The sequence below is a fragment of the Mytilus edulis genome, chromosome 3 (assembly GCF_963676685.1).
Source record: "Mytilus edulis chromosome 3, xbMytEdul2.2, whole genome shotgun sequence".
Lineage (NCBI taxonomy): Eukaryota > Metazoa > Mollusca > Bivalvia > Mytilida > Mytilidae > Mytilus > Mytilus edulis.
Genome location: NC_092346.1, coordinates 5630424 through 5642998, shown reverse-complemented (window position 1 = coordinate 5642998; position 12575 = coordinate 5630424). Strand labels below are relative to the sequence as shown.

The window sequence follows — 12575 nt, the reverse complement described above, 5'->3', positions numbered from 1 at the left end:
AATAATTGATCCCAAATATGGCCATAAAATTGTTATAAAATTAAAAATTTATAAAATGTGTCGTGAAGTTACTACAGAAAATTATTCATCCTATTGCAAAATATGTTGTATGATGAAAAAAATCGGATAAAAATAACAATTCTTATGTTTATTTTAAAATGTATAAATATTGAGGATATTTGCATTTCAAATTTAGAAAAAATATTAGAGTTTAATAAATTTATAAAAGGTTTCCTGGAACTAAGTGTCTTAGCTGTTTTTTGCTGTCAGTGTAAACGTGTAATTTTGACTGCCAAAAACTAAGTTTATACATTACTGAAATATAAGGGAAAATGCAGAAAAAATATTTTCTTCATATGCCATTTCTGGATATTGACAAATCTTTTCATGACATTCTGTCCAAGTATTGTGAATTCTTTAAGTCAAGATATGAGGCAGACTTAAATGTATCTGTAGTATCCTTTATCTCTAGTTCGATAGGATACATTCGTTCATCATTATCACCAAATTTTGTATTATTTATTGAGAGAACATCATCTAAATAGCGGAACGTAAAGTTAAAGGATATTGCTAACTTCTTATTTTTCTTCCTAAGAAGTTCCTGTATTAAGTCAGCCTCATAATAATAAAGAAACAAGTCGACATGAGGGGCACAATTGGTTGGTCTGTTGAAAATCACTTCCTCCAAACGTAGTAAATATGTTGTCAATCAAAAAATCAAATAAAGGCGTTACTGACAGATTACATTATATATTGTTTGTATATTTATATATAAGCCTCAATAAAAATAAACAAATATTAACTCTAATATGTGTCAGACTAAATGGAATTGACCATACTTCACAAACAAACAAAAGTATACTCGTTTAAAGACGTGTGCATCAAAACAGATCAAAGATAGGTATGATCAGGTATGTTTAAATTCAATGAATAATGAATAACAAATGATTTTTTCAGCGTTGATATAGATAATTAAAACTGTTCAATCTGGACCATGATTTTCAGGTTATATTTTATATGTATATAGGTTATGGCATCCAGTAAAACTATACCATGTGGACCTTGTCAAGAAAGAAAAGTAAACACTAAAGCTGATATCTGGTGTTACAACTGTGATGAAGGATTATGTTCAATATGTTCTGGTCATCACAAAAGATCTAAGTTGACACATAATCACAAAACTATTGATATTAAACTTCTTAAACCCTCTAAGCATGCTATCAAAACCGTATGTGACAAACATAGCCAACAGCTTAATTTGTACTGCCCCAGTCATTTAATGCCTTGCTGTGATAAATGTATTTCCATTAGTCATTCAAAATGTACTGGAATTAAAAGTTTAGCTGGTGTGGTGGACGTAACAAAAATAGATAACTCCAAGGAATCTTTAGATAAAGATATCTGTTCCACCTTGAACATCTTGAATAAAATGGTGAACGACAAATCAGAAAACATCAGCAGAGGGGAACAACAATGCGACAACATAAAGGGCGGGATTGCAGAATTCCGGATGAAAATAAATAAACATTTAGACCATCTAGAGGCGAAACTTTACCATGGAATAGACACCATCTTGAATCAGCAAAAATCCAAGACATCAAATTTGATAACTGAAATCAAAGAAAAGAAAGAAAAACTTAATGAATTGAAAGACCAACTAGATGCAGTGACAACACATAGTTCCAAACTCCACTCATTTCTAGAGGTACATAAGATTGAACAACAAGTACATCAATGTCAACGATATGTTGAACTTCTTGAAGATGGTGACAGGGCCAAAGAATTTGACATCAAAATGAAACAAAATGATGAAATAGAGAAGATACTAAGTAAGTTAGGTTCAATGGAATCATTAGGAGAATTTTTTGTGGATAAAACCGAAACATCAGTGGAAAGAGAAACAAGTGTGAGAAGAGAAGCACAGGTAGAATCACAAGAACAATCCAACATAAACAACATGATAATGAATATTGAGACAAAGATCAAGATCAACATACAGAGGTATATCAATGACATGATTTGTGTAATTGATGGAAGATTTATAATAGTTGAACAAAACGGTACAGTAAACCTACTCACTTCTGATGGCAAACTACAGAAAAAATTACCTATACCTGGTAAAGCAAGGAGTGTAACACAAATCAATCAGGACACTATTGCCATAATTGATAGTGAGAGAGCCGTAAACATTTTCAATATGAAGAAGGAAACCGTTACTAAAGTAATCAAATTAGACAAAATATGCTGGGGATTATCATTCTCAAATAATTCTTTTGCTGTAGGTTTGGATAACAATGAATTCCGTATTATAGACTTGGAAGGAAATACGCTGAAGTCAATACCAATTCAGAGTAAAACCATATTGGATTTCTTTGTTTACTATGATGACAGATTTATCTATAGTGACTTTGAAGCTGTATACTGTGTTGATGAATCAGGTACACAGATCTGGAAATATAAACAGGATATGTTTTATCCAGCAGGACTTTGTACAGATTCATATGGTAACATTTTTGTTGCAGACTATTTATCAAATAGAATAAAAGTTATATCAAAAGATGGAAAGAATAGTAAAGTACTGATTAATGAAGAGGATGGACCGAAGACCCCTTGTTGTATTTGTTTTAAACATAATGAGTCATCTGGTTTTATTTGTGATGACCTTGGCACATATTTAACAAAATTCAATTTATCTTGTAGATAAAATATAGACTGAGGATTCGAATGATATAGCATTAAATGAAATATAATGAAGTGTCTACTAGTCTTTTTTTATTTTGTTTTTAACCAAATTATAGTTTCATATTCCACTGTTCCATAATAAACTGTAGAGAATTATAAAAACAATAATAACTGGTGAAAAACTGTTATAGAAATCATAAGAGTTTGCTTAACGGTATCAAAAGACTTTTTGAATTTGATTTCCTTTGGTGGACGATTTTTAAACATCGCGGATCTTCCACGCCATCTTATCTCGGTTATAGAATCGCCCTTGGGATCCTATACCGTTATTCTGTGGGTAATTATCAGGAAACAATTTTCTGTCGACATTTTCTCATCGTGTTCCTTCTGCTTCTGTAGTTACATCTTCATCACTATCCCCGTCTTCAACTTCAAATATGCCGCTGGACTGGTTTGAAATCCTTAGCGAGGTCCTTCTCTCAAACTCTTAAGCATTCTTCCAACATTGAATTATTAACCGCCTCCTGCAGGGTATTAGGTCTGGATCGCTTGACAGCAACGTGAAAATCCTCTGATAGTCCGCACTTGTCAAGGAACGCGTTAATAGAGTTCTCCACTACAATCTCAGGATTCCCGGATACGCTCTACGGAACAAATCCTCTATAGATGGACCGAAGTCTCTCAAAGATTCTTCCGGTTTTTTCTTTCTCAGTTTTGCGTCTGTCACATACCTTTCCTTCATCGGCGTATGTCCAAATCTCTCTTCCATCTTTCCTTTAAGTCGATTATAATCTCTCTGTATTATTACTGGCATCCCGCATTTATACGTTTCAGCTTGTCCCCTAAGAGTACTAAGTAGGACTCTTCGTGACTTTTCATTGTTCCATATACTAGTATTTAACTCCGATATATTCTCGAAGTATTGGATAAATTCATTCCAAACGTCATTGCTCACTCCAGAAAACGTTCTACGGACAGGATATTCGCTTGCTGGTCGAACATTCTTCACACGAAAACACCTGATTTTCAGCATATCCGTAGTTAATTAATTTAACCGATTATGAAAATCTGGCGATTGAATTTGTTTTGTCGGTGTGCTCTTGTTTTCCGATTCTTGCCCTGATATCTCCATTTCCGTGTGCCTTTGCCCGTTAATAACAGGGCTATTAGGACTAGGACAGGAGTAAGAGTGCATTTTATCTGAATCATAGGGCGTATCGCTTTCATCCATTATGGTACGAGCCGGAGTACTATAAATATACTTTCTACGAATGTCACCAGGTCTTCGTCTCTTCCCAGACCATGTTTGTGAAGCGTTGTCAAATTCCTGACCATTAAGAACGAAATTCCATATTAATTTCAGAACAATTATACAAATTAATAGTCCTTTTAAAACTATAAGTCCAGTCATAACGTATTCCTGAGACTTCTTTACAACTTGGTTGTTAGGAAAATAAATCCATGCTGTTGCGACGAGGCCGATACTGAGAATAAGAAAACTAACCCATATTTGCCAAAATTTCTTCCAACCATTTTCTTTTCCACTTTGCGTATTGCTCATCTCCTGGACAGCTCTATCCTAATTGTTCTTCGGTGAACAATGCCCGATTCCCCGGCGATACCGGATATCTGGCATAGTCTCCGTGTGGACATCACGGTGAGTACCAGTTGCAGGCGAACTACCTAACCCAGAATCTCCTGGGGAAAACATCTGGCTTCTTATGCAATTCTGCCTTACCTGAGAGAGCGTTGGAGGCTGAGTTGATGTCCTTATTGCTCTTCTTATATATTATTACTAGTTCGTTAAGGTCACACACAGTAAATCCCACCGCTGCCACCAATGTGACGAATGCCAAATATACTCTTTAAACAGGGTTACCCTGAAAATCTACTGGTAGGATGATTAAGGGAATCCTGGTCACATAAATAATAAATGGATCCTGGTGTAGTCAGAACGAAGTCTAGCAAGTTAATATGAACACAAAGTCGATTAAAAGTTCAAAACTGTATTATTCAAAATCCAGAGTACATGGAACAGTAATACAAGTTTACAACATCTAAACTGTAGACTCAACAATACGGTGGTATAATTGTAAATATCCTAAGTACACTCCTCTCGTACACAAAGTCGTCCTCCTCGTATCTACAACTATTTCTCTCTTTTATACTACTCTAGTAACCTGATTACAATATAGATAAATGACTCTGAACAAAGAAATATTCTACAGGAGCTATATTACATGAGCCCGGAGCTAAGGTCAACAGAAGATGAGGTCAACCGAGGCACCTGTATAAACATAGCAACGGGGCACCAGCTGATTAACATGATTGATTTGACATTTAACATATACACTCTGATTAAAGGCGATAAAAAAATACATTGAAATGAATTACTTTATAACGGTTAATGAGAATAAGTAATCTGATTGTACAATGATAATAAAACCCACTGATGCATGTTATTAACGAAAAACGTTGTTTTTCTGTTTGTCTTTTTTATTTTTAGCCATGGCGTTGTCAGTTTGTTTTAGATTTATGAGTTTGACTGTCCCTTTGGTATCTTTCGTCCCTCTTTTACAGTAATTACAATACAAAAAAATCAATACAAAAGAATAAACTAATTCGAATAAATAAAATCCTAGTATGCTACGGTGGAAAAAAAGAGAAACTAGTATAGTTCATGTTTTGTTTAAAGTCCAAAAAATGATAACACATTTATTTCAAGGGAATATTTGTCCCTTAATCATTATACATTACTTTAAAAGGTATATAAATCAAAATCTGTTTAGATTTTTTATAAAGAATTGTTAGTATTTAATTCACAAAATTTTGTGATATTCTCATCAATGGAGAAAACTGTGATTGGACAGGTTTTGCAAACATTATATTCCCATTTTAAATTTGGATAGCATTATATGATGTAATGTTTGCTTATATGATCTTTATAAGGCTTGTTTACTAATATTTTTTATCATTACAATTCATTTGGAGAGCTCATTTGTCTTGATATGTTCTATATTGCTACTGTGTTTAGTACTAGTAAATTTACCGATATCATTTAATTTTTTATATAATCACAGCATTAGAAACATGTTACAAAGATTTGTTCAAGTAAGACACCTAAATGAAGAATTCCGACGAAGGGTTAAATTCGCTTTTTTGAATCCACACATGATAACAGTATTAACAGTTGTATATTACGACTATGGTTCAAATAACACTGATTAATTAAAAACTTAAAATAACGTCCTGGGAAAGTATGACTGTTAATATAAACATTATAAGAACAATCATCGTTCAGACTGTCATCCTAAACTTTAAATTTAAGGTAATTTGGAAAGAAAAAAACTATTGTTAATAGTATGTAAATTATATAATTTCTGTCATACTTTTGAAGTATCCTTTTTATATGTATATGTATATGTATGGATGCATAATCTTATCTATATTTGTATATGCAAACTTGTATTTCATGATTCTAGCATGACATGCAAGATGAAGTTTACAATTTCTATTCGTCTGCAGTAAATCAAAAATGATATTGGTAGTAATAATCTTCTATTACGTATAAGAATGTAAATACAACCAAGAAAACTAGAAACTTCCAAACTTGATAAATCATTATTTTTCAAAATGTCACTTTTATTTCAAACAGAATAATTATGACAGAAAATCAATCAGTCTTGATAAAATTATGTAAATTCATAAATATATCAACATTGCCATATGTGTCCCAAGTAAACATTTATTTCGGAACAAAGTTTGTATTCTTTCTTTTTATTATGTAAATATTGTACATTAGTGTCTTTTGTATGCCTATAAATGGTTTATTAGGAATAAAGATATCTAATCTTTTGAATATATATTGTGCCTAGCTAATGAGTTGCTACTATTTAAAGAACATCAGCAACACCATAACGTATACTTTTGCAATGGTTGAAAAAAAATTATGACAGACATCGGATATTTAACTTATGTCGTAACTATAGTTCTGTTCCTTTTTTTCACGAATGTGACCTACCGAATTAGACTATTTACCTGGTTTGTAATAACATGAGCAACCCGACGGGTGCCGCATGTGGAGCAATATCTGCTTACCCTTTTGGAACATCTGAGATACCCCCCCTCCCCCCTTCCGCAGTTTTTCCTGGGGTTCGAGTTGCTTAGTCTTAGGTTTTTATGTTGTATCTTGTGTACTTTTATATTTCTTGTTGTCTCTTTCTTTTTACGCCATGGCGTTGTCAGTTTATTTTCTATCTATGAGTTTGGATGTCCCTCTGGTATTTTTAGTCCCTCTTTTTCAACATTATCAATTATCCGTTTAAATAAGGTCAAAGTCAATTGAACAATGATCCACAAACGGGTACACTTTGAAATAATTCCGTACTCAAATACAATTATATTTGCTCATAGCATCTGAGAAACAGACCTTATTACAAAAACTGAACATTGAAAAATGAACCTTAGAATTAGTTAAAGGTCAAAGAACCCTGTTGGATAACATGTGTACCGTGCAATTATTCCATACTTAAAATAAAGTTGATCCATGGCTTACATATCTAACAAACAAAACCATAAACACTTGACCATCACATACGAACCAAGAAATTGCAGTCAAGATCAAATGCAACGTACCAAATACACATGGTCATCTTTCAGTCATCCTGTATAGACAATATAGTGACCATTTTACTTATAGTATTTAAGAATCAGAAACAACAGGAAAACGAAGACTAAACATGACTGAATAATTCATGGTTCATAATACTTTTGATTGAGTTTTAGATCAAAATGATTGTTTAAGACTACAATTCATTCAATAGTGCTTGTTCTGATGTCATTATACTAATGCTCCATATACTACTGTGGTTTAATTTTATTCATAAGATAACAGAATAATATAAGCAACCCAAAACAACTTCCGAAAGTTAATAGTCCGCCTAAAATAGTGGTGGGCACCCTGTTATTTGTTTTGAGTCTCCGTCAAATGTTTCAATGGTTATTTCATCCATTTGCATGTTAGTTTCATTTCAGATTAATTTTGGTTGAAAATAGTTTCGGTTGCACACTTTCTAAAATATGCCAAAGCAGGGTCTTTATCCAGTTCGTTTTCTTTCACTGAATATTGAGATGTAAAGGTGCATGAGATAATGGTGCCATACTTGACACATTCTTGATTCTAAATTTTACTAGAGGCAAAACAAAAAGCTTCCCATATTGTAGACAATTGTCTACTGTTGATCTTTTTTTGTTTGTCGTTGTCTCATTGACCAATATCCCGTTTAATTGTTTCATTCAACTCTTGATATACTAGGTAATATAAGAATAATCTGAAGTATTGGAGGATAACAAAGTTTATCTCATTTTAGCTAGCTACAAAACCAGGTTTAACCCACCATTTTCTTCGTAGTTGTTTTTCACTTGTTTCTATGGTCAATTTTTTAATTTGCCTTGGAGTTCGATAATTTTGTTATATTTTTTTCCATTACTATCTCAAATTAAAAAAAATAATCGGGAAACTAAAAGTGACGTTAATTTTTGTTTGCAATCAAGAAGCTAAAAAATAGGTCAAATTGACACCATTTAACTTGATAAGATTTCAATCAACTAAAAGATTTGTCTAAATCCATCATTACATGCTTTCAGGCTGAACTATTTTGAGAGAAATAGAAGATATTTTATAAGATTTAACACCAAAGTATTTACTAAGTGAAGTAGCATAAAATGTTAGTCAGAACTACCTACTTTTTGTAGGACACCGTTCAAATATCCTGGACACATCCTAACATTTCTTTGTCACATTATAAATATTTATATAATATTATATCTCTAAGTATCTCGGCTATCATTCTTTGTCAATATGAAAAATAAGGAGATATGGTATAATTGCCAATACTATTACTATCAACTAGACACCAAAGAACTAACATATACGCAACTACAGATCAAAGTGACTTATATCCATCTTGAAGCATACAAAATACTAAAAACAAAATTACAGAATATCTGAAACCTTAACTTGAACCAAATACATTCAAAGGTAATCAATCTTGTAAAGCAGGTAGTAGTGATCATATTTCATTTGAAAGTTATTATACTGCAATGAATCACCAAGTTATATCTCGCTTAAAAGGTTAAGGAAATCAATGAATTAAATGAATTAATGAATAATATGCAATTAAAACAAATTTATGAGCATTTTAAAATTTTATTTAGAAATGAGAATTGACAATTGACAATTCAAATTCAGCATGCAGATTACAAATTACTTGGAAAGTAACTGTAGATAAATCTTCATATTTCATAAAGAGTGGGTAAATATAATAAACAGGACGAAAATGAAATGTTTGCTTACAGCTTAATTATTTCATAAATATTGTACTTTGTGCATAAAACTTAACTTTGCCTCTTTGTAACAATTCCATTGCTGTGCTGTAACAGGGCATGAAAAACCCACAAATCTTACAAGTTGACAATAAATGTATTTCTACATGTAATAAAGCTTTCAGTATATTTACAGTTTTCTTAATTCAAATATTTATTATTGAGATATTGTAGTGGCTACAAAAAAAGCTATAAGGAGCATGTTTTTGATTATATTTAAATTTGCTATAGACAAAATACAATTTTATCAGCAGCAATAAACAACATAATCATAAAGCTTAATTCAATATCATTCTTTCATTTAAAATCATTAACTTCGACTTTGATTATAAATGTATTGGCAGAAAACTCTATCACAGATCTATGAAATATACAGTAATGTTTCAAGAAGGTACATATTCTGCTCTATATGAATTTTTTTTCTTGAAAAAAGAAGACAAAGGTTGATATTTAGGAATATAAAGCGCTTTTCACTAATTCTGCTGATCCTTACACTTTAAGTTCAAAATCTTTTGTTAGTACAGCCCGTAACAGAGAAGTGATCGAATTGGTGTTTCTTTACCGTCAAAATTAGCTACGTTATCGACGCAATAATTTTTGAATTTACAGTACATTTTAGTATGTCTGAAATACTTAATGTGAATTATAAGAAATGTCACTTATCCATTTGCCTCTAATTTATCATTTATCACACTAGACAAAGAATGCTGGGGTTTATCATTCTCTGATAATTCTTTGGCTGTTGGTTTGAGTGAAAACAAAATCCGTTTTATAGACCTGGAAGGAATTACACTGAAGTCAATTCACGGTCGGAGCGAATCCTTACTGGATTTCCTTATTCACTGTAATGATAACATTATTTATAGTGACTATAATGGTAATGCCATATACTGTGTTGATGGATCAGGTGCACAGATCTGGAAATATAGACAGGATGGATCTTATCCAAATGGACTTTGTACAGATTCTTGTGGAGTACTGATCAGTAAACAGGATGATCTGAAGAATCCTAGATGTATTTGTTTTAATCCGGACCATTTTGATAATGAGTCATCAGGTTTTATTTGTGATTTTCACGGAACATATTTAGCAAAATTCAATTTATCTTATGTCAACTGAAAGGAGAAACAAGGAAGTGTCTTATTGTCTCTTTTATTTTGATGTTGTAAAAGATAATAGGTGTTTTATTCAATGTTCCTTTATAAACTGTAGATTATTCTAGAAATAACTTAAGGTACGAAAAATAGCTGTCATAACTTTTAGAGTTGCATTAACTGGTAATCTATTGATCGCCGATTTGACTAAAATTTTCATATGTGATTCAATCGATATCGAATTTATTTTGACCAAATTGAACTCAAGTGACTGCTTATAGCGCAATAGTATTTCAATTTTACGCCTTTTCTATAGAGTTTATATATACCAAAATGGTTTGCCTTTGTTGACATATTTTTATTTGTTTTTATAGAATTTTAGATTATAACACAATGTTGATTGATGTACCCTTCTTTTGACATTTTTACATATGATGTCTGTTCGTTTTGCTCAGACATTGTTGTCATTATAATGGAATTTAACTCGACTCTAATACAAATGGAAGGTTAATCTAAACAACCAGGTTTAACCTACTATTTTCTTCATAAGTGAGTGACTTAGCCAAGTTAAAAACATGACAATAGTTTTCCATTCGAGCTTTTGATTTTGCCATTTGTTTAGGGAATTTCCGTTTTAAAGTTTCCTTGCAGTTCGGTATATTTGTTATTTTCTTTTTGTGTGTCCTTAATTATTACATTATCTTTAATATACAGGGGCGGATCCAGGATTTTAGATTAGGGGGGCGCAATGTTAAAATTTCGCCTCGCTCCGCTCGGCGAAATTTTTTTTTAGGTATAATTATCGAAATTATTGGAATATTCTTCTAAAGTGGGTGCAATGTAGATATCTTGCATTGCAAGCAAAACGTGGCGAATATTTGTGTTAAAATAAGCGAGAAATTAAAGTTTCAAGCTAAAACCGCATAAATCCACCCCTGTCAATCTACAATCACCATAATTAACAAGAAATGTGCGAGTTTCAATTCATTGACTCAACAATAGCTCAACTGACCAATATTATATTTAAAAGAAAACGGTCTACTTTTGCCAGCGATTTTTCATTGTCTTTTCACAATTTTTTATTATTATTATTTTTTGTTGTTTTCGGAGGTCGTGCCAAACTTTTTATGTACATTTTTTTTTACAGCAAAGCACTAAATTCAAAATGAGATCTTTATTTTCATGGGATCCTATATGTAATACGGAAATACGAGTTGGAGCCTTGATCGTTTATGCATGCTTCGGCAAACTTTACAGGTTGCAATTAAGTGAGAAACATATATTGATACAGATATATTAATATTGATACAAATTAATAAAAACTAACCTTTCGCTTGAACCAGTATTTCTATCTTTCATTAAGAAAGAATTTAACCAGTTACCTTGACTGTTTTCTTCGCTGTGCAATGATGAAATACCCAACCCAACCGCGGGTAGGGCACTTTCACCTACTTCGTTGGAAAGTGAGTTAGTGATGTTTTGGAGTTTCGATTATCAAAGAAATTGTTTATAATTTATAAATTGTTTTACATTAACTGCCAATTAAAGCCTATGATATGTGTCATCAAACGCAGTACCGCGTTTGACACCTTTCTTTGAAGTATACCATATTTATGATAGAACTTATAGATGAACCGTAGGTCAGTATATTAGTAATCACATTGGTTCTGTTAAACTTACTATACTTCTTTGAATGATAAAACAGATTGCAATGCGACGACATTATTTTTCGTCGTCTATTCAGATACTTTATTGAGCTGGGGACAACCCATGCTTTGCAAATTTTAGGGGGGCGCACGCCCGCCACGCCCCCGCCTAAATTCGCCCCTGATATCTGTATAAAAATTATATTTCCAAATGTAATATGTGCTCAAATAGATATTACATTTTTGTGTGTAAAGTGTAAAAATGCTCAAAACAACAAATTTGAAGAAGATGTCAAAGTAAATTGGATTTTTTTCAACTGTGACTGAAAAAACAAAATTCAAAAACAATTTCAAAACTGTAATAACATTTTTTTTATATTGATTTTATGGGTCCTTACATTGAATTTTTATAAAAAAAAAAAAACCAACATTACATCCTGAAGATAATTCTATATTGACATTAAACAAGGTCATCTCAAGAGAATCAATTAGTAAATGTTAAACAACTGTCATATTCCTGACTGAGTACAACCATTTACTCATGATTTTATAGCTGCAAAAAATTTATAATTGCCTTTAGTATTTTGTGAAACAAAATTGACAGTGGCAATTATTCCCATTTTTTTATAGTTAAAATATCATACCAGTCTTGAAAAACTGATTTAATTTATAAAGAAAAAATTTGTAAGGGTTCCGCGGAACCCAGTGTCTCGCCTATTTTTGCTGTAAATTGCAGACTCAACAACAATGAGGGAAAAAATCAATGAAA

At 32.0% G+C, this 12575-nt stretch overlaps 1 protein-coding gene across 1 annotated transcript; it reads left to right on the top strand.

Annotated features, from left to right (window-relative positions):
• Positions 1-1030: 1030 nt before the first annotated feature.
• On the top strand, positions 1031-2704 carry LOC139514743 (uncharacterized). The gene has a single exon (XM_071304383.1). It carries the CDS (start codon positions 1031-1033, stop codon positions 2702-2704), a length of 1674 nt encoding a protein of 557 aa, XP_071160484.1.
• Positions 2705-12575: the final 9871 nt, after the last annotated feature.

Coding starts and splice junctions, on each gene's coding strand:
- LOC139514743 (XM_071304383.1), top strand. CDS start 1,031: ATGGCATCCAGTAAAACTATACCATGTGGACCTTGTCAAGAAAGAAAA.